Raw genomic sequence first — 21,264 nt, 5'->3', positions numbered from 1 at the left:
CGCGGGCGCCGCCCTCTCCCGGCCCCGCCCGCCGCCCGGTCCCCGGGCCCGCGGTCCACCCGGCCCCCTGGCTGCGGGCGACGCCTGCGCAGTGCGGCCGCGGGGAGGTCGTTGTCCCGGCGCCGTCGTCCCGGCCGCGAGCGCCATGGCGGAGGAGGTGAGGCGGGAGGAAGCGTCCGACGTGGGGCGGGCCCCGACCCCCGGGGCGCTCCGAGGCCCCCAGCGGGCCACCTGGGCCCCGCCGCGCCACCCCGGCCAGTAGGCGCCCCGGGCTGGCCCGGAGCGCCCCCCTGCGCGCCCCGCGCGCCCCGGCCCGGCCTCGCAGGGCTGCGGAGCCGGCCCCGGGCTCCCGCTGAGCCCAGCGCGGCGCCGGGGTCAGCGCTTCTCTCGGGTCTCGGGACAGGTGAGCACCCTGATGAAGGCCACGGTCCTGATGCGGCAGCCCGGGCGGGTGCAGGAGATCGTGGGCGCCCTCCGCCGGGGCGGGGGAGACCGCTTGCAGGTACGGCCGGGGCGAGGTGGGGCGGCTGGGGAGGTGACCCGCCCAAGGGGCCTGCCCGCGCTGCCGCGGACGCTGCCGGCCCTGAGCCCCTAGAAATGGCCAGCGGCCTGAGGGCAAGCAGGTTGCTCCGCCTGATTGCCCTGGGTTAGAGCCCACCTGCCGGAAAACCTACATTTCAAATTTGTCAGTCATGACCAGCTGCTGCTTCCTCTTACTAGGTAGAAAGCACCAGGCCCTGGGGCCTTGTTTCCACACTAGCCCGGTCAGCGGGCTCCCCAGGAAGTTGCAGATGTGGACATGGGTCACCTTGGAAGGGACCCAAGGCAATGAGATGGCAAGGCTAAGAGTCAAAGGGGGTCCTGATTCTTCAGTCCCCACTCTGCCAGCTACCCGCAAGAGGCTGGGCGTCCTCAGGCTTAGCACGCTACTACTAACTAGGATTCTACTAACTAGGATTCTCCTACCTAGGCTTCGTCCGTGTCGTGCCCCCCCCCCCCCCCCCCCCCCGCCGGCCTTTCCTAACTCCTGCACTGGCTAGCTACTGAGCTGGTTTGCCTTTCATAATCTTCCCCCCAGGCAGGGCCACACCGGAAGGAGCCTGTATGGATAGCATCTCTCTTTTGCCTTTTAGGTCATTTCTGATTTTGACATGACCTTGAGCAGGTTTGCATATAATGGAAAGCGATGCCCTTCTTCTTACAGTAAGTCACATACTAGCTTTGCTTTGTTACGCTTGACAAGATGGTGGCTTCTAAGTGGCAAATGAGAGGAGTTTTGTGTTTTTGCAGACATTCTGGATAACAGCAAGATCATCAGTGAGGAGTGTCAGAATGAGGTGGGTTACTCCCCTTCTTTGTTCAGAGATGGCCATTATGGACTACTTCAGATAGTTATTGGTTAGGATCAAAGATTCCAGGATAGAGACCTCAGAAGATTAGTATTTTAAAAAATTGTTGTTCTTATGTTCAGGTGGACCTAGTCTCACACACTGGGGCAGTGTTTCCTTTTTGTTCAAGACATGTGACGATTGGTGGTTAGAATATGGGTGTTATGCATACTGCCAGCTATAGAGTTTACAAGAGACTTCAACATTTGCTCTTTAACCCTCCAGCAACTCCCAGGGTTGGATAGAACCACTTGAAGAGGATAAGCAACTCCTTCAAGGGTCATACAGGCAAGACACAGAGAGCTTGGTTTTCCCATAGATTCGATTCTGTCCCAAACTCTTTTCATTACATTATGCTATTTCTTTAATAATATAATTTGGGGGGGGGGTGCACCTGGGTGGCTCAGTGGGGTGAGCATCTGACCCTTGGTTTTAGCTCAGGGTGGTGGGATCTGGGATTGAGCCCGGCGAGGGGCTCCTTGCTCATCAGGGAGTTTGCTTGAGATTCTTTCCCTCTCCCTCTGATCCTCCCCCTGCACACCTCCCCCCGCCAAAATGAATAAATAAGTCTTTTAAAAAATATGCAATTTTTTGGCAAGGTAACAGGTATCAAGAAAGACTTCTGAATTAATGTCAATATATGATAACGCCCATTTCCATGAGATACATACAAATATTATAAATCCTGCAGCCTTAGAGTTCATTTTACTTTGCTCCACGTTCCGTCCTCTTTGCCAGAGGAGAGCCCTGCTGGTTGCACGTTTCTCGGCAGTTTGCCGAGATTCACTAAATCACTAAATCACATACTACGCGGTCTGTCAGTCTGTCATCTTGGTCAGCTCTTTCAATACTCTGTCATGGTTACTTGTTATTAAGATGGGCAACAAATTAGGGTGCCTGGGTGGCTCAGTCGGTTGAGCGGCTGCCTTCGGCTCAGGTCATGATCCCGGGGTCCTGGGATCGAGTCCCGCATTGGGCTCCCTGCTCAGTGGAGAGCCTGCTTCTCCCTCTCCCTCTGCCTGCCGCTCTGCCTACCTGTGCTCTGTCTATCTCACTGTCAAATAAATAAATAAAATCTTAAAAAAAAAAAAAAAAAGATGGGCAACAAATTATAGATAGCTCTTATATCTCTAAAACCTGTCTCTCTGGAGATGCACTTTTAGCTTAATGTAAGTTCTGGCTCCAGGACTAATTAATTGCTTTTGGTAAGTCACTGTTAGTGGTTCCTCACATACCTGTCTTACCAGCTTCCAGAAAGCTGCATCCAGGTGTAAGACTGCAGGTTTGGGTGCCTGCTCTAGGATAATGAAGCTAGGGCAAACTAAGATTCTGGGTGTTGATGAGCTCCCGAAAAAAAAAAAAATTAATACAGCAAAGTTTATGCATGAAATCTTTTTAAAAAAGTATATTCTTGAGGTGCCTGGGTGGCTCAGTTAGTTAAGTGACTGCCTTCAGCTCAGGTCATGATCCTGGAGTCCTGGGATAAGTTCTGCATCAGGCTCCTGCTCAGCAGGGAGTCTGCTTCTCCCTCTGACCCTCCCCCCTATCATGTGCTCTCTCTCTCTCGCTCCCATTCTCTCTCAAATAAATAAAATCTTAAAAAAAAAGTATATTCTTCTGTTGAATTCTCTCATACTTTTTATAAAAATGTTCTCACCCCCCCCAAAACACACACATTGAGAAACACCCCCCCACACAAAACACACATTAATACATTTCAGGAGCTTTCTCCCTTTGTCAGTGTGTGATCTTTGCCTTTGACTCTCTTTTGGACCCATGGTCAGGGACTCCACATTTGATCTCATAATATTCTGAGACTGTGCATATATTAAAGTTAAAATTCTTTACCCAATCAGTTCCCATTTTTATTGGGCGCTGTTACTGACTGGCCCTGTGTGACACATGGTCCCTGAAGCGGTCTCCCCAGACGTGGAAGGAAATCTTAGCAGGAGGAGGTACATGCGGATGCTTGTGAAGTGGTTTACTCAATGTTGGTGTTGTGATGGTTATCCACTAACATGCTGGGTCCCAAACTCACTTCCATGATTTTTCTAACTTCCACTTTCATGATTTTTGCCATATCTACTAGGGTGATTTTTACTACATATTTTACTTAAAGTTGGGTTACTATTAAAAATCTGAATGCGGGGCGCCTGGGAGCTCAGTCAATTGAGCGTCTGCCTTCGGCTCAGGTCATGATCCCGGGGTCCTGGGATTGAGTCCCGCATCGGGCTCCTTGCTCCACGAGGAGTCTGCTTCTCCCTCTCCCTCTGCCTGCCGCTCCCCCTGCTTGTGTACTCTCTCTCTCTCTCTCTCTCTGTCAAATAAATAAGTAAAACATTAAAAAAAAATCTGAATGCAATTAGAAAAGAAGCAATCTTTGTGAAAGCATGAATTTGATGTGCTAGTTTTTTTTCTTTTTTTAAAAGATTTTATTTATTTATTTGACAGAGAGAGACACAGCGAGAGAGGGAACACAAGCAGGGGGAGTGGGAGAGGGAGAAGCAGGCTTCCCGCTGAGCAGGGAGCCCGATGTGGGGCTTGATCCCAGGACCCCGGGATCATGATCTGAGCCGAAGGCAGATGCTTAACGACTGAGCCACCCAGGTGCCCCTAGTTTTTTTTTTTTTTTCTTAATATGCATTAAAATGAATCCAAAGCTACTAAAATGAAAAGTGTTTATCCATGTGCCCCCTAAAGTTACTTTGCCTACCCCTGAGGAAAGTGTACCTCATTTTGGGAAATACAGCATTAATCCCTTCTTACTGGTTAAGCCCTGCTGACTGAACTAGTGAATAACAACAAAATCCTAGTAACTTATGACCTGATAGCGAAAGATCTTTATTGATTCTTAGACCTCACACTCCAAGGGTGCGTATGAAGGGCTGACCAGCTCTGCATGTCAGTCACTCCCTAACACAGAGTTGCATCTTCTAGGTGATTATTTGCTCACGCTAAACTGTGGGACTTCGCTGGGGAAAACTTGACGCGGACTAACAGCTTTTCTCTTCATTTGGATGTCCCAGCTCAAAGCGCTCCTTCACCACTATTACCCAATTGAGATTGACCCACACCGGACCATCAGAGAGAAGTTACCTCATATGGTGGAATGGTAAGTGACGGTGGTTTTTTTTTTTTTTTAAAGATTTTATTTATTTATTCATGAGAGACACAGAGAGAGAGAGAGAGAGAGAGAGAGAGGCGGAGGGAGAAGCAGGCTCCCCGCGGAGCAGGGAGCCCTATGCGGGACTCGATCCCAGGGCCCTGGGATCACGATCTGAGCCAAAGGCAGATGCTTAACCGACTGAGCCACCCAGGCGTCCCGTGACGGTGGTTTTGAACTGCTCCTGGCCCCCACAATGGACTGGTCCAGGAGCGGGTATTTTTTTCCTGAGCTTGAATGAGGTGGCAGGCCCCCTTACCTTACTGAATTCCCCTGGCCCACCTATTAGAACCAACTGTCTAGCCACGAAGGGGCTACTTGTGGCTGCTGCTGGAGTGGGGGCCCAGTGAGAATCCTTGGAAGGAGGCAGAAGCCCCTTGGTTTGGGGGAATAAATGCTTTGGGGAGCTAACTCTCCTATAGGAACCAGCATGTCCTATAGGGGACAGAGCCCCAGTTCTCCAGAACGTGGGGTCACCGAGGGAGAGATTCAGAAGAGCTTTAACTTCAGCGGTTATCTCACCCAGTTCTTGTTCCTGTGGCTGGGGTATGGCTTTCTCACCGTCTTCCTTTTAAGGACAGCCAGAGTTCTTCAGGAAGGGGTTTGGTGGAAAAGGATGAGGCCTCCATTAATCTTGCCAGAGAGGACTTGGCCCTAAAAAGGGAAAGGACACTTTCCTCCTTAGTGATTGGAATTTGGGCTTTTGTGGGGTGTCTGTTTCTAGGTGGACCAAAGCACACAATCTCCTGTGCCAACAGAAGATTCAGAAGGTTCAGATTGCCCAGGTGGTCAGAGAGTCCAATGCAATGCTTAGGTAAGCTTCTTGCTCTGGAAAACATTTGAAACTGGTTTGCTCACAAAAAGAGGCTGGGAAGGAGTGGAGGGGAGTTAGTTGCTAGGGGAGTCAGAAGAGACAAAGCACCGTAAGTGGCTGATGTGAAGAAGGTCTTGCTTTTCCTCTCTGAGTACAGCTAAAGGATTTCTCACCCTTGGGTGCTTCCTAGGAAGCTGCCTGCTGCTAGTGGATGTAGTATGAATATGACCAAGGCTTCATCTCCCAGAACAAACAGCGTCTAACTTATTTTCTCCAGTGGTAAAAAGACTTTGGGGTCACCATGATGACTGGTGTTCTGGATTAACCCAGACATGGGAGTTGGCTGGCCTGGGATCCTTGATCATCAGTGGCCTTCCCAGTGCTGCTCTCTCTGCTGCCATATTCTTCTTCTTCTTTTTTTAATTAACATATAATGTATTATTTCTTTCAGGGGTATAGGTCTGTGATTCATCAGTCTTATATAATACCTAGTGCTCATTATAACATATACCCTCCCCAACGTCCATCACCCAGCCACCCCATCCCTCCCACCCCCCTCCCCTCCGGCAACCCTCCGTTTGTTTCCTAAGGTTAAGAGTCTCTTATGGTTTGTCTCCCTCTCTGGTTTCATCTTGTTTTATTTTTTCCTCTCTTCTCCTATGATCCTCTGCCTTGTTTCTTAAATTCCGCATATCAGTGAGATCATATGATAATTGTCTTTCTCTGATTGACTTATTTCGCTTAGCATAATACCCTCTAGTTCCATCCACGTCATCCCAAAATGGCAAGATTTCATTCTTTTTAATGGCTAAGTAATATTCCATTGTATGTATATACTACATCTTTATCCATTCATCTGTTGATGGACATCTGGGCTCTTTTTTTTTTTTTTTAAGATTTTATTTATTTGAGAGAGAATGAGAGAGAGAGCATGAGGGGGGAGGGTCAGAGGGAGAAGCAGACTCCCCGCTGAGCAGGGAGCCCGATGCAGGACTCGATCCCAAGACTCCAGAATCATGACCTGAGCCGAAGGCAGTCGCTTAACCAGCTGAGCCACCCAGGCACCCATAGACATCTGGGCTCTTTCCATAGTTTGGCTATGTGGACATTGCTGCTATAAACATTGGGGTGCAGGTACCCCTTCAGATCACTACATTTATATCTTTGGGGTAAATACCCAGTAGTGCAATTGCTGGGTCATAGGGTTCTGCTGCCATATTCTTTACTGGAGGAGGGATAAGGTCACATAGAGAAAGGAGGCCACATGGTTGCCTGCTCTCAAGGATTGGGTTTCCTAACTGGGGAGAGCCATGAAAAGCCAAGAAAGTAGAGACACGTGCAGACCCAATAAGTACCAGGGTGGGGTTGGAGTGTTTCCTCAGTGAAGCTGCCCCGGATAGCTACCTGGTTGTATTTTGCTCCAGCAAAATAAGGCAGAAACAAACAAGCAAACAATAGCCCATTTGTATGAAGTTCAAGGGTGGGCAAAGCTGATCAGCAGTGATATGAAGTCACAACGGGAGAGGATGGCATTGGTTGGGAAGGGAACCTTGATCTGGTTAGTAATTACATGGGTGTATACGTATGTGAATATTAACTGAATTGAACACTTAAGATTAGTGCATGTTAATTGTGCAAGACTGTTGAATCACAGATCTGTACCTCTGAAACAAATAATGCAATATATGTTAAGAAAAAAAAAAAAGAAGATAGTAGGAGGGGAAGAATAAAGGGGGGGAAATCGGAGGGGCAGACGAACCATGAGAGACGATGGACTCTGAAAAACAAACTGAGGGTTCTAGAGGGGAGGGGGGTGGGAGGATGGGTTAGCCTGGTGGTGGGTATTAAAAAGGGCATGTTCTGCATGGAGCACTGGGTGTTATGCACAAACAATGAATCATGGAACACTACATCTAAAACTAATGATGTAATGTATGGTGATTAACATAACAATAAAAAATTTAAAAAAGATTAGTGCATGTTAACCATTTATTGTATGTATTTTATACCTCAATTTAAAATGTTTTTAGGGGCGCCTGTGTGGCTCAGTCATTAAGCATCTGCCTCCGGCTCAGGTCATGATCCCAGGGTCCTGGGATCGAGCCCCATGTCACGCTCTGTCCTGAGTGGGGAGGCTGCTTCTCCCTTTCCCTCAGTCCCTCCCCCTGCTTGCTCTCTCTCTCAAATAAATAAAAGATCTTAAAAGAAAAAAAGGAAAGAAATAAAAGAAAAAATTTAGGGGCACCTGGGTGGCTCAGTCGGTTAAGCCTCCGACTCTTGATGTTGGCTCAGGTTGTGATCTCAGGGTCCTGAGATCGAGCCTCATGTCAGGCTCTGTGCTCAGTGGGGAATCTGCTTAAGACTCTCTCTCCCTCTGCCCCTCCTTCCCTCCCCACCCACACACTCTCTTTCTCAAATAAATAAACAAACAAAACAATAAACTTATTTTTTTTAAAGATTTTATTTATTTATTTATTTGAAAGAAAGCGAGCATGTGAGAGAGAGTGGAGAGGGAGAGAAAGGGAGCAGGGGCAAAGGGAGAGGCAGAGGGAGAAGCAGGCTCCCCACTGAGCAGGGAGCCTGATGTGGGGTTTGATCCCAGGACCCTGGGACCATGACCTGAGCCAAAGGCAGACACTTAACCCACTGAGCCATCCGGGTGCCCCAAATAAATCTTTAAAAAGAAAAAATTTAAAAATACATCACCCCAATAGAAAATAAAGACCAGGAGCAGAGGCAGTGCCATTGTGGAATCCATCCATCTCTTTTCAGGGAGGGATACAAGACGTTCTTCAACACCCTCTACCAGAACAACATTCCCCTTTTCATCTTTTCCGCGGGCATTGGTGACATCCTGGAGGAGATTATCCGACAGATGAAAGTGTTCCACCCCAACATCCACATCGTGTCAAACTACATGGACTTTGATGAAGACGTGAGCCAGCTCTCCTTTAGGGTGGGAGTGGATGAGGGGTGGGGACCACCAGCCCCTCAGGTAGCACCCGAAACCCTGAAGTCTGACTTGGGGAGGAAAGGGAGGGAAAGCGCGCTGGCTTCTTGCCCTCGGGCAGTTATTTATTTCTTCATGCATGCTAGAGACTGTTACCTCTGAAGGACTCGCCCTTTGGTGTTTGACTGACAGCCCAGTGTCCTGGGGTACCTAATTTAGGGTTCACCCAGGCCCCGTGTCACCATCCCAGGTCATGTGCCATCCTAGGTACTCCAGGGCTTAGACTTGGAGTTGTCTTCCTGGAGCCAGAGGTGGGCCGCTGCGACTCACCCACACTCTGACTTCTTCCCCTCACACCAGTGGCTCCACTTCTCCGTTCACCTGGGGTGAGGTCGCGCCTGCCGCCGAGGGTGAGCACACGTGTGGTCTGAGCAGTGCTCATGTCACGGCTTCATGCTCCCACCAGAGTAGCTGATCAGTGATGTCTGAGGGTCCTTGTGAGTTTAAATCAGGGGTTACGTGCCTTTTTTGTAAAAGGCCAGGTAGTACATATTTTAGACGTTGTGGGATGGACTCTGATCGGTCACAACTACTCAGCTGTGCTGTGGAAAAAAAGCAACCGTGAACACAATGTGACAGACGAGGCTGGCTGTGTTCCGGTCAAACTGAATTTATAAAAATAGGCCACATTTGGCTACAGGACCTAGTTGGCCGGCCCCGAGTTTAGACTACAAGGAGGTGTTGGCATGTCTCTGGCTGTCGGGATTCCCTTTCCTCTGTGACAGAGACAGTGGACCCTGGCTCTGGATGGTCCCTGCAGCCCTTCTGTCTCTTGATTATTTAGGGTTTCCTCCAGGGATTCAAGGGCCAGCTCATACACACATACAACAAGAACAGCTCCGTTTGTGAGAACTCTGGGTACTTCCAGCAGCTTCAGGGCAAAACCAACATCCTCCTGCTGGGAGACTCCATGGGGGACCTCACTATGGCTGATGGGGTTCCTGGTGTGGAGAACATTCTCAAGATTGGCTTCTTAAATGACAAGGTAGGTGTGGGACCGGGGCTTCCCGTCTTAGTGGAGCTCTTTTGTTTCGCTGCCTGTTAACGAATGCCTATCGAACACTATGTGCCAGGCGCGGTCAGTGTCCAGGGCACAGAGGTGAGCCACAAGCTATATCCTCCTAGGGACACCGTGATGACGGCTGTGTTGGGCACACGGCACCACAGCAGAGTTCAGGGACACTTCCTCTGGGTGCTCACCACGTGCCAGGCCTATTGACCTGTTTAGTCCTTACAGCAGCCTTTTGAGGTGGTGCCTCTTATGCCTTGATTTACAGATGGGGACACCGAGGCAAGGAGGTTCATCTACCTATGGTACGTAGTGTAGGAAGTGGTGGGGCTGATTACAGTCCTCCTCAATCATACCTGTAAGGCATGATTGAAGTGGGAGATGTCAGTATTCAGGAGATGGGTTTACAATTCAGAGAAGGAAAACACAAGAACAGACCAGAGGCCAACGGGTGAAAACACCATAGTCATAAAGGGACACAGCATGGGGTCAAGTTAGAAGGCTACCAGTCCCTCGCCCTGCCCCAGCCAGCAGGTGCTGAAGACCTCCAGAATGCTTGAGCCTTGTGAAAATTCAGTCCAGATGGATTAGAAGTGACATCTGGTTTTTAAATTTTAATTCTCGTCCTTCCCTTTTGCCATTGACCCAAGGGTTAATGGTGGCACCCTGTGCCTGTTGCCATCCAAAGGGCGGGTCCCTGTAACCTGGAGCTGCTCTTGGGGAGCTGCAGCTCGAATGTTCTCCTCCCCCTGCCCCGGGTGCCTGAGAGGCAGAGGCAGAAGTCAGGGTGTTTTGGGGACTCTATCCCCCTTCCCTGGGCAGGTGGAAGAGCGGCGGGAGCGCTACATGGACTCCTACGACATTGTGCTGGAGAAGGACGAGACACTGGACGTGGTCAACGGGGTCCTGCAACACATCCTGCCCCGCAGGGACTGGAGAGAGACGCAGGGCTCCTGAGCGTGGGCGGGGGGCCAGGCGCTGTGGGCTGCGGGGAAGGGGGAGCTTCGCCAGGAGGCCACCCTGTGGGGAGCGTTGCTGCTCCCTGTGTGTGCGCGGAGTCCCAGGGGGTGCACCTGCCGAGCCCAGCCTCTCCCTGCTCCTCTCCCAGCGTCTTCTGTGGTGTTCTCTGGAGGCTGGCGGGAGGCCCTTGCCGGATGGGAGGGCCAGCCAGGTGAACACAGGACCTACAGAGTGTTAGCACTCTAGGGACCAGCTAGTCCAGGGGTTCTTCCCCCACCCCCAGTTTTTAAACACGGGAAGCTAGTCTTCAAACAAATCTAATGTGTTAAACAGATCAAAATAAAAAAAGGAAAAAACAGCTATTCTGATTTGGGGGGTGCAGGGTTGGCTGGCTCAGTCAGTGGGGTGTTTGATTCTTGATCTCTGGCTTATGAGTTCGAGCCCCACATTGGGTGTAGAGATTACTTAGAAAATAAAATCTTAAAACAAAACAAAACAAAACACCGAATTCACTCACAGGACCCTCTGAGCACGTCCTAAATGTGTCTGGGGACCGAGATGGGCAGGCGGGATTGGAAGGTGCGTTTCTGACCTGGAATGGTTTCACTTGATGCTGAGGTAGCCGTTAAACTTGAACTTCAGTTGGGGTCAGTTGGGTCTGGCCAGCCCTGTGTGCAGAGTTCCCTATTTATGGATCCCCAAAGGGATCCATTTGGTTGCAGATTTTCTCTTGTGCCCTTGGCTCCTGCCATGTCTTCTCTTCCTTATGTGGGCCCAGGGCCATGAAAATGGGTGACTTCAGGGGAGTCAAGACCAGGACCTGAAGGGAGAAGGCACTCAGTGACACAGTAAAGTAGAAGTGATTTCTGCTCTGTCGTCTTGCCTCACTGGGCTTCCTTCAGTTTCTTTCCTTCTCCCTCCCCTGTCGACTTGGATGGTCAAGAACTAGCTGAATTCTCTCTAGGGCACCTTTTGAAGAAAAAATGGAAACCCACCAGTTTCACCTGGCATTTTGTAGCCTGTCCGCAGAGAAACGCTCCCCTCATCCTCCCGCAGAGGGTGCCCCGCTGTGGCACATGCGTTTCCCTGCGGCTCTGAAGGGGACGGCAGTGCCTTCTTCACTAGGGCCCTGAAGGTAGGTGTAGTTCCCATCTATAGGTGGCTCGGAAAAGACCAGAAACTTGCTCCCACTCCATAGCTAGGAGCTAGCGCCAGATTTCAGTGTTTCTGACGGATGCCATCGCCTTTCTTCTGCTTCGCGCCTCCACCCCTGCTCGTGGGCTTTGGTCCTGAGCTGGCTGTTCGCTTCTGGGGGGCAGGTGGTGACCATCTGAGGCTGGTCCACAGACACTGTCAGACCCTGAGGTGCCTTCGGGATGCTTTGGGGCCAGGAGTGTCCGTGATTGGCCGTGGGGAAAAGCCGTGTCTCGGGATCCTGGGCAAGAAGCAGGTGCTCGTGGGGGATGGATCAGTTCGGGGAGTCCAGGACCATCAGTCTCTCTCCCAAGACTCCCCTGCTCTCCTGTCCTCTCCTGGCTTAGGTCATCTTTGTTGTCCTGGCCAGAGTCCCGGCCGGGCGGGTGCTGGCTGAAGCAACTCCTCCCTCAAGACCCCGGAGATTGGAGCCCTGTTACCTTTCCTTCAGACAGGAGGGAGGACCCGGCAGGAGGTAATGGCTGGCAGCCAGGAGCAGGGAGAGGTGGGGATGGCCTAGCATTGGAACAAGTCTACATGGAAGAGAGGAATCCGACCTGTGCAGCTTAATTTAATCCTTGAGTTTCTGATGTCATGTTTGAGGTCAGGGACCTCATCTTTCCATTCAGTTGGGATAGTTAGGAGACAGGGATCATCTCTCCACACCTCCCCGCAGGCCCCTCTGTAGACGCCCACTCCCCACCCTCCCTCCAGCAGATAGGGGCTCCCTTTCCATGGGGAGGGCCCTGATTAGGCCTCAGGGGGCAGAGGCAGAGACCTAGGGAGGGACACAGTATCTTGAGCGCCTGCTTTGTTTCCCTTTCTTCCCCAGTCCTTGGGTCTAAGGGCCTCCCCCTGTCCCCGGAAGAGCACATCCTGAGGCCTTTGGTTTAGTCTTTTATTTGGTACAAAGGAGAAAGGGATCTGACACCAATTTAGCCTTTTGAGTGTGTGGAGCTCTGCCCCCCTCCCTGCCCTCCGCGAGCCCTTCTTCCAAGTTTATCTCAGCCCAGAACCAAGAATTTCGTAGCCCCAAGACCCACCCAAGTAGTTATCCTCACCCCTGCCCCCTTGACATTCTTCCTCTTCTCTGTCCCTTAGAGAAAGCAGCCTTCTTTAGGGATGAAAGGCAACGCCAAGCCCAGCCCTAAATGTGGCACCCCAGGGTCACTTTAGCCACTATTGGCCGGAGTGAGGGGTGGACAGCATAGGTGTGGGGACACAGGGGAGGGGGGCGGGACAGAAGCCAGCCAGAGCGGAGAGGAAGGCTGAGCATCCAGTCAGTTTTGGTTCACGCTCCTGGGGAGCTGCCACGACACAGGAATAGGGACTGGAGCTGGGGGGGGAGGGGGACGACAAGGAAAAGCATGGACAGAAGGGAAGTTTGGGGAAATAAAGGACAAGCTTGGCCTTGTTCAGTGTCTGGTGATGTGGAGGGGAGGTGTGGGTGAAGCACCAGCAAGGGCCCCGTTCATCCCCAAGGCTCGGCCAATGGCCGGCTTGGCTTTGTGACTCCAAAACTTGTAAAGGAGGGGTTTGGGGTCAGAAGAGAAAAACTGAATAGAGGTCTGTGCTGTGGATTTTACTTGGGGGCTGGTGGGATGACCAGAGTTGTCTCCTCTGACCAAGTTCTAGATGTTTCTCGACATCCTGCCAGCACAGGGGAGGGTGACTCTTGGAAGGTCAGCCCCACTGCCCACTGTCCTCCCAGAATTGGGCCTTTGCATTCGGGCCCGGGCCCCTGGCCTTCAGAGCTCCTCGTGGACCCGCTCTTGGTCTTCGTCTGACTTCAGCTTGAGCTCCTCCACAGTGATCTTGCCATCCTGGTTGCGGTCCTGGTTCTGGAACATGTCTGCTATGGTTTTCTCCGGGTCCTGCCCAGGCATGAGGCGTCCTTTGCCTTCACTGACTTGAGCCTTGATGAAGGTGGAGAACTAGGAGCCAAGAGAGCCAAGGGGAGAGGGGAGTGAGGGTCTCACCTGAGCAGCTGTGGGTGGCCTGGGGAAGGGCCCCAGGCGGCGGCCAGCCAGCGGTAGGGGGGAGTGGGCTGCATGAGGAAGAGGCAGGGACAAGGGACCTAAGGCACAGGGACCCAGCACAGGGGCAGAAAGAGGTGCAGACGGAACGGCAGAAGGACTGCATTGCTCGATGCCACCACGCATGGTGGCTCCTATTGGGGGTGACAGTGGGGGACCGGTTCTTAGGACCCAACTCCTCACCCACCTCCTCCAGGGGGACCTCGCCATCCTTGTTGAGGTCCAGGCCTTCAAACAGGTTGGCAGGAGGGTCCTCGTGCCACACAAACAGGTAGCCTGTGGGCAGCCCCTCTTCCCGGGACACCAGCTCCACCGCAAACAGGAGCACCGCACTACCAGGGACACCCCGGGCTGCAGGCGGGGAGGGAGAAGAGAAGGAAGGCCTTGCCATTGGGCCCAGGTCTGGCCCGACTCGCAGCCTGCCCTGGGTGCTCCCCAGCCCAGAGGCCTCCGTTTCCCATGTTGGGCACATGGGATGTTTGCAGAACCCTTGGGAAGGCTTCCTGCACCCCTCTCGCCAGCCACCAAGGCCAGTCGGCCCCTCACCTCCGCTCTCTCCGTGGGCCAGGTGCGGGGGCACCACGAGCTGCCGCCTCTCTCCCACGCACATGCCCTGCAGGCCCTTGTCCAGGCCTTCGATCACCTTGTTGGCCCCCAGAGTAGCCTCCTGGGGGTCGCCATAGTCGTGGCTGGGGGCGGGGTCGGGGGAGAGCAGATTCCCAGGTCAGCGCCCATCCTTGTCCCAGGCCAGCTGGCATCCCATCGTCCACCCCCCGCCCCCCGCCCCCCCCCAGGCCCAGTTTCCCAGTCACTCCTCCTGGGGCCCGCCCCACACAGCCGAGGGCCGGGCCCAACAGTTCAGAGACAGCACGCCCTCCTCATGGTGCCACTGCCCCTGCTTTGGTGTCCCCTCCACAAGCGGAGCCCGCAGTTCCCCAAGACACTGGCTTCACCTTCCCTGTGCCCGCAAGTCAAGAACCTCAGCTCCTCGTGCTCCCCCACGCTCGCTGGATGGGAACTTATGGACGAAGCACCCGTCGGGGGGCTCTCAGGAGGACTCCCCGCACCTGGGCCCACCCACCTGCCCAGCCCCGGCCCAGCCCCGGACCCACGAGGAGAAGAGCTTGGTGCCATCCAGCAGGGAGCAGTTGTAATGGTAGCGAACGAAGTCCCCGGGTTTGGCCGTCTCATTGCAGGTCTCCGGGGGCGGGGACAGAATCTTGATTTCCACCGGGTCCCCAGGGTTGTGGAAGTCAATGACGTGGACGTCGAAGATCAGCACAGCGGAGCCAGGGATCTTGTCTCCTGGGGCCAGAACGGGGAGTGGATCGGCTTGGAATCCAGGAGGGGCTACTCAGGCCTCCATAGAGGCTCCTAGTTTTCAAACCAGGATGGGAGAGGGTATTTGTCCCCAGGGTCAGTTCTTCTAATACCCTCTTGCGGTTGGGGGGGGGGGGGCGGTGAGGGGCAGGGGAGGGAAGGGCCAGGCCAGTTAGAAAGCCCTTTATACACATCATCTTGCAACCTCCCAGCAACTTACCCTGCTGGTCAATGGGATTAGTCCCATTTTACAGGTGAGGACACTGAGGCTTCCAGCAAAGCTGGGGCTCAAGTCCAGGTCTCTTTGCTTCCTAGAGCTATGCTGTTTCTGTTCTTCCATGACCACCCCCCTTCCCCAAACTCAGGAGTCGGTTGCCCTTCTCCAGTATGGAAGGGAGAAGTTGGGGGGGGCTGCCCCTGGAGGCAAGGACAGAGTCTGTGTGGCAGGAGGTGGGTGGGTGATGGTTTTTGTGATGAGAGGGGCAGAGCAGGTGCTGGGATGGCCCTGCGGCGGGGAGGTCAGTGAACAGTGTGCAGAGGAGCTGAGGAGGTGAGTGGGAGCAAGGGGACACACCTACCAGTCCCGTTCTCCCCGTAGGCCAGGTGCGGGGGGATGGTGATCCTCCGGCGCTCCCCCATGCAGGCGCCCTGCAGCCCCTGGTCCATCCCGGGGATGATGTAACCCTGCCCCACATAGGTGTTGTAGGTGTGGTTGCGGGAGTAGCTGTAAGACAAGGCAGGGAGGGCCAGCAAGGGGTCAAAGGGGTCCCTGGCCCTTCCCGGCAGCTCAGAGCCAACCGCCCCCGGTTGCTGCTGGGGGGCCACCCCAGATCCTGCCTCAGCCTCTTCCACCTTCCTCCCAGCCCCCACCTTCCCTCCTCAGGAGTCCCCCGGACCTGGAGTCAAAGAGGGTGCCGTCCATCAGCGAGCCGTTGTAGTGGTAACGCATGAAGTCTCCAGCCACAGCTCTCCGGATGCAGCCAGGAGGTAGCTCCAGCGTCTCCAGCTGGACGGTGTCCTTGGGGTTATGGACGTCAATCAGCAGCACGTGGAAGACCAGGGAGGCCTGCGGGGGGATCACAGTCCCTGGGGAAGGGATAGGCTTGAACCATACAAGTGGAGAGCAAAGCAGGGCTCCTCCTCCACTCAGGAAGGCCCATGTGAGCACCCTGCAAAAAGGTGCTAATTCTGCTCTCCAGAGACCCTTCCCTACCCTCAGCAGCCCTGTTTCTTGCCCCCCCTGTGAGGTGTGAGCTGGATCTTCCCCAAGGCCATCACCAGCCCATACCAAATGCGTGTGTGAATCAGAATAAAGCACCCTTTCTTAGTGAGATCATCACCAAGATAGAGTTCATCTCTGATTTGCCTCCTTGGCTGAGTGCCCTTGTGCAGTACACAACCTGAACAACTGTATGTGGCAGCCCTCTTCTGGGGAATCTCCGAGTCCCTGTCTGCCCTCACCATAGCCTTTCTCGCCATAGGCCAGGAATGGCGGGATGATGATCTTCCTCCTCTCTCCAGGACACATGCCCAGCAGCCCCTGATCCATGCCCTTGATCAGCCAGCCCGAGCCGACGTAGGTGTCATAAGTGCCACCCCTACTGTAGCTGCAGAGAATGAGGCAGAGGTGATGTTGTGGAGATGAGAGAGGCAGGAAGGGCCCCGGACACCCTCCCCATCATACCACGGTCCCCAGGGCCCCAGGACTCCCTCCAGCCCTTACCTGGTGTCAAAGGCGGTGCCATCCAGCAATGTGCCGTTGTAGTGGTAGCGGACAAAGTCGCTGTCCTGGACCGTGCGGGGGCAGTGGGCTGGGTGCAGCAAGGTGCTCACCTGCACGGTGTCTGCCTTGTTCCACACATCCAGCAGGACCACATCGAAGTAGAGGGTGGCATCCGGGGGAATGAGCCCCGCTGTGAGAGTCCGGCAGCCCCAGCTCATGTTTGGTGCAGCCTCCAGGACCCCTCAGTGCGCCACAGTCCCCGGGGCCCCGGGACTCCCTCTAGCCTTACCTGGTATCAAAGCTGGTGCCGTGTTTGCCACAGTCCCAGCGTGGCGGGTTGAATGGACATTTGAACGTCCCGCTCGGCCACCCGCTCCACCGCCCCTAGGTCCCCTTCTCCCCAGTCAAGCTTTGATTCTACCCAGGGCCCTGTCATTTCCTTTCCTCCCACTCCAGGGGCAGGAGACTGAAACTCTAGTCCCAGACCTGCCCCGACTCACGCTGCATGTGCAGTGTGACCTTGGGCAAGTCACTCTCCCACTCTGAGCTTCAGGTTTTTGGACCTGGGGCCCTTGATTCTGCTTCCTGGTCTCCTCCATCCCCACGCCTGGGCCCCACCCCTTCTCACCCACACCGATGCTGCCATAGCCCAGGTGGGGGGGCACGATGAGGCGTCGCCGCTCGTTGACACACATGCCCATGAGGCCCCGGTCCATGCCAGTGATGAGGCGCCCCACGCCCACCACGATGGCCACTAAGGTGCTTCGGTCATAGCTGCGGGAGGGAGGAAACAGATGGGCCACGGGGGCCTCTGGGGGCCACATACACACGCAGGGGCACGCACACACTCAGTCCCCCTCCCGCTACACAGGTGTGCATCTACATGCTCCTGTCTCCTCTTCAAGCCTCCCTCCCCACTCAAGAGGAGGGGCTGTTACACAGGGAAGCCCCCGAGGGAGGCCAGGGGCTTTTATTTGCCTGGGACCGGGGTGGGGGAGTGCAGGGGGGCGGGGGTCTGCCCAGGGCTCTGTGCTACTAAGATCTGCGAGCAGCTGCGGAGGGCGAAGTATGGCACCAAGGGGCCGAGGACCACTGAGCTTGTACGATGGGCCAGATGAAATCCTCGGCCTTGTACATGCGCCACCTTACTGCGTTCTGTGAAGTGGGCGTTAGCGTTTTCCTTTTGCTCATGACAACGATTGGGACAAGAGACTAGCTGACTTGCCCAAGGTCACACGGCTAACACGTGGTCAACTGACCTCTGTGTTTGGGCCACCACACCATCAATTTCCCAGGAAAGGAGGGGGTAGCAGGGCTCCCTGAGAATAGGGATTGGTTTCCAATTTTGGAAAGCCCTGTTTTAAAATTGCCGTGGCCTTTATTTGTTTTTTTACTTTTATTTTTTTTATTGAAGTATAATTGACGTACAAGATGATATTAGTTTCAGGTGTACAACCTCGTGATTCGACATTCACATACATAACGAGAAGATCGGAATAATAAATCTAGTCAGCATCTGTCACCACACAAAGTTAATTCAATACTGTCATCTGTGCTCCCCATGCTTTCCCGTGATTGATTTATTTTATAATTGGAAGTTTGTACCTCTTGACTTTTATTTGCTTTTACTTACAGTTTTCAGAAGTTAAGGGAGGATGGGAGATTTTTATTTTATTTTTTTACTTATTTATTTTTAAGATTCCACTTATTTATTTGACAGAGAGAGAGAGCACAAGCAAGCTGAGTGGCAGGCAGAGGGAGAAGAAGCAGGATCCTCACTGAGCTCGATCCCAGGACCCTGGGATCATGACCTGAGCTGAAGGCAGGCACTTAACCGACTGAACCACCCAGGCGACCCTGGAGATTTTTATTTAAAAAAAATTTTTAAATCACTTTTTTTTTTTTAAGTTTATTTATTTTTTTTGAGTAATCTCTACCTCCAATGTGGGGTTCGAACTCATGACCCCAAGATCAAGAGTTGTATGCTCTTCCAACTGAGCCAGCCAGGTGCCCCGAGATTTTTATTTTGATCAAAGGGGTTAAGAACCATGGGTTAGGAAAGTTTTCCAAGCTCAGCACTGCATGAACTGGGGCCAGCTAGGCTTCCAGAGTCCCACCAAGGAAGTCATCCCCTGCTCCCCAGCCCTCCCTGACTTGGGCTGTACTCCTGGCCACAGGCCATACCTCATTCTGCCCACTGAGCTGCTTCCTTTACAGTGCTGTTGAGGGCCGAAGCCTGCACAAAATTTCTACCAGTTAAAAACAGAGCACCCAGGGGCGGCTGGGTGGCTCAGTCGTTAAGCATCTGCCTTCAGCTCAGGTCATGATCCTGGGGTCCTGGGATCGAGCCCCTCATCGGGCTCCCTGCTTGGCGGGAAGCCTTCTTCTCCCTCTCCCTCTCCCCCTGCTTGTGTTCCCTCTCTTGCTCTCTCTCTCTCTCTCTGTCAAACAAATAAATAAAATCTTAAAAAAAAAAAACAACACAGAGCACCCAGTCCTCCCCACAGTCAAGGCTAATAGGCCCTCAACTGGCTTTCGGATTGGCAGGCACTGCGCGAAGTTCGCTTTCATTCATCATCTTACTTGAGCCCTGTTATCAGCCTTAGGAAGGGAGGACTTAATTTTCCAGATTGTTTTTAACCTCCATTTTTCAGATTAGGAACATGAAGCTTAAAGTGGCAAAATTCCTTGTCCATGGTCACAGGCTGGATTGGAATCCAGTGTCTTGGACTCTGGAGTTCATGTTCTTACCCAACATACTGCCTGCCTTCCAAAGCCAAGGCCACTAACTTCCCGTGGGCTGAGTTGTGTGTTTTGGGAAGGGGTCTAAGAGGGACTGGCTTCTTGGGCTGTGGTACGTGCCTGGGACCTGAGGTTGAACCAGGTTGCTATGCAGTCCTGCCCTGCCTCCACCAACAAAAGTGACTTGCCAGAGCAGACCAAAGGCCTGATCAGACCAGAAACCCATCTCTCAAACCCCAAGGCTGGCAAGATGGGCGACAGCCCTGGCCTGGTAGAGCTAAGATGGAGGAAGGTGGGGGTGCAGGGAGACCCGGAGAGAGAGGTAAGAGAACCCTCCGAGGAGCCCAGGGGGTCAATGCCCGGCCAAATGACACGTAGACAGATAGGATCCCCACACAGAGCTATGCCCTACACTCCTGGATCCATCCTGCTGTCTTATTACAATGCTCCCTTGGCTTTACTATGCTAGCTTCTCCTAATCCCCACCGCCTCCAAAAAGGTTCGACTGCCTGTTCTCTGGTTACAAAGGCACTAGACCCTGGGGCTGGAACCAGAAGGGATTCAGGCTGCGTAGAAAGGGTGGGGGTCCCAGACTGAGACCCCTGGAGGATTCACATGCAGCAGGGGCCATGCCCTTCCCCCCAACACTGGGGACCAGAACCTCCTCCCTGCCAGGACTTTAAGTAAAGCACCCGTAAGTAAACAGAGCAGTTCACCTTGATCATCAAACACTTAGGGGAAAATGGGGAGCTTGCTGTAAAAGAAACTGGGGTCCTTTGAGAGGTGAGGGTTTGAAATCCAGGGCAAGGATGTCTTTGGGAAGATGGATGTCTGGGAGTCCCCATCCCCAAGGTGCTGTGTTAGGGGTTAGAAGACCATGGAGTAGGGGATACAGACACAGCCTAAGCGGCTACAAGGGATCCCCAGGATTAAGAGAGCCCGGCCCCAAGGGGAGTGGCGAGTCTGGGGGCACCCAACCCATTACCTCGAGTCAAACTTCTTGCCATCCTCGAAAGTTCCGTTGTAGTGGTAGCGCACAAAATCCCCCATCTGCACTTCCCGGGGACAGACCCTGGGGATGTGGTACCTCTCGATGACTACATCTTCCAGGGGGCCCCCGGCCGGACTGGCACGGCCCAGCCCCCTCCCCACGGCCTGCACCAGCAGCAGCAGCAACTGCAGCAGGGGGAGCCCGAGGAAGGTGTGGCTCGGGGACACCGCGCGGAACATGGTGCCTGGAGCTGGGACCGCCGGCAGTGAGGACAAGCGAGGGAGTCGCCGCCGCCAACCTTCTTCCCCCCTCCTCCCGGAGCAGGCTCCCCCCCTTCCTGTCCTCCGTCCCCACCCCCGCCCTGGCGGGTCCACGTGGAATGGGGGAAGGGGAGACGGAGCTGGCGCGGGGCGGGGGGCGGGAGACGGAGGGTGGGATAGGAGGAGGGGGCGAGGCTGAGCGTTGGAGTCACAGGAATGCACCACAAAGAACTGCAGCTTCCCCCCCTCCCGCTCCCCCGGGGCTCGGCGTCCAGGGGCCCGGCCAGGGAGGGAGGTTCGGGAAAGCCGAGAAGTCGGAGCTGACTCCCATTTAAAAAAAAGTTCAGAGTCTTTTTTCCGGAGCCCCCGGGTCCTAAAGCCGGGCTGAAGCATCCCTTGCTTCTTTCGCTGGCACCCCCCAAATCTAGGCCTCTCCAGGTGGCTGGTGGGGCTCCAGAATCTTGGTATTCCCCCAGCCCCACACCCCCCACTGTCCCAGGGATGGCCTCTCCAGGGACGAGCTGCGGCGGCTCGAAAAAGCCGGGCCGCCAAGCCTCTCCCGCGCGGGGGTGGAGATGGGTGTGCGGCGGCGAGGGTGCTGTGTGCGGGGTGAAGCCAGGTGTGCGCCTCCCCGTAGCGGACCGGGGGGGGGGG

General features: G+C 53.9%; 2 protein-coding genes across 7 annotated transcripts; one reads left to right on the top strand and one right to left on the bottom strand.

Moving 5' to 3' along the window:
- Nucleotides 1-42: 42 nt before the first annotated feature.
- Nucleotides 43-16,233, top strand: NT5C3B (5'-nucleotidase, cytosolic IIIB). Of its 5 annotated transcripts, XM_064583128.1 has the most exons (10): nt 43-157; nt 404-502; nt 1,134-1,203; nt 1,291-1,337; nt 4,415-4,500; nt 5,276-5,365; nt 8,138-8,300; nt 9,160-9,360; nt 11,886-12,013; nt 15,778-16,233. In XM_064583128.1, the coding sequence occupies exons 1-10, from the start codon at nt 146-148 to the stop codon at nt 15,830-15,832; spliced, it is 951 nt and encodes a 316-aa protein (XP_064439198.1). In that variant the 5' UTR covers nt 43-145; the 3' UTR covers nt 15,833-16,233. The 5 variants fall into 5 exon arrangements, with proteins under 5 accessions (XP_064439198.1, XP_064439200.1, XP_064439201.1 ...); XM_064583130.1 differs by lacking the exon at nt 11,886-12,013 and having other exon boundaries at nt 15,758-16,233; XM_064583131.1 differs by lacking the exons at nt 11,886-12,013; nt 15,778-16,233 and adding an exon at nt 9,653-10,200.
- On the bottom strand, nt 12,420-21,237 carry FKBP10 (FKBP prolyl isomerase 10). 2 transcript variants are annotated; one of them, XM_045888935.3, is made up of 10 exons: nt 20,345-21,228; nt 17,246-17,391; nt 16,618-16,807; nt 16,356-16,501; nt 15,791-15,980; nt 15,473-15,618; nt 14,687-14,879; nt 14,121-14,263; nt 13,762-13,925; nt 12,420-13,472 (listed from the first exon to the last, which is right to left on the bottom strand). In XM_045888935.3, exons 1-10 carry the CDS (start codon nt 21,001-21,003, stop codon nt 13,287-13,289), a joined length of 2,163 nt encoding a protein of 720 aa, XP_045744891.2. In that variant the 5' UTR covers nt 21,004-21,228; the 3' UTR covers nt 12,420-13,286. The 2 variants fall into 2 exon arrangements, with proteins under 2 accessions (XP_045744891.2, XP_045744892.2); XM_045888936.3 differs by lacking the exon at nt 13,762-13,925 and having other exon boundaries at nt 13,290-13,472; nt 20,345-21,237.
- Nucleotides 21,238-21,264: the final 27 nt, after the last annotated feature.

The sequence above is a fragment of the Mirounga angustirostris genome, unplaced genomic scaffold (assembly GCF_029215605.1).
Source record: "Mirounga angustirostris isolate CCGP_5_RB_7025 unplaced genomic scaffold, mMirAng1.0.hap1 SCAF_17, whole genome shotgun sequence".
NCBI lineage: Eukaryota > Metazoa > Chordata > Mammalia > Carnivora > Phocidae > Mirounga > Mirounga angustirostris.
This window is presented reverse-complemented; position numbering and strand designations above follow the sequence as displayed.

What these genes read in the sequence shown, in the direction of transcription:
- FKBP10 (XM_045888935.3), bottom strand. Translation starts at nt 21,003, where the DNA reads ATGCTTCAGCCCGGCTTTAGGACCCGGGGGCTCCGGAAAAAAGACTCT. An exon ending in GGCAAGAAGTTTGACTCGAG is followed by an intron (nt 17,392 to 20,344) that starts GTAATGGGTTGG and finishes TCCCTCCCGCAG; the next exon opens with CTATGACCGAAGCACCTTAG. An exon ending in CTACGGGGAGAACGGGACTG is followed by an intron (nt 14,880 to 15,472) that starts GTAGGTGTGTCC and finishes TTCTGGCCCCAG; the next exon opens with GAGACAAGATCCCTGGCTCC.
- NT5C3B (XM_064583128.1), top strand. An exon ending in GTGAGGAGTGTCAGAATGAG is followed by an intron (nt 1,338 to 4,414) that starts GTGGGTTACTCC and finishes TGGATGTCCCAG; the next exon opens with CTCAAAGCGCTCCTTCACCA. An exon ending in GAGTCCAATGCAATGCTTAG is followed by an intron (nt 5,366 to 8,137) that starts GTAAGCTTCTTG and finishes ATCTCTTTTCAG; the next exon opens with GGAGGGATACAAGACGTTCT.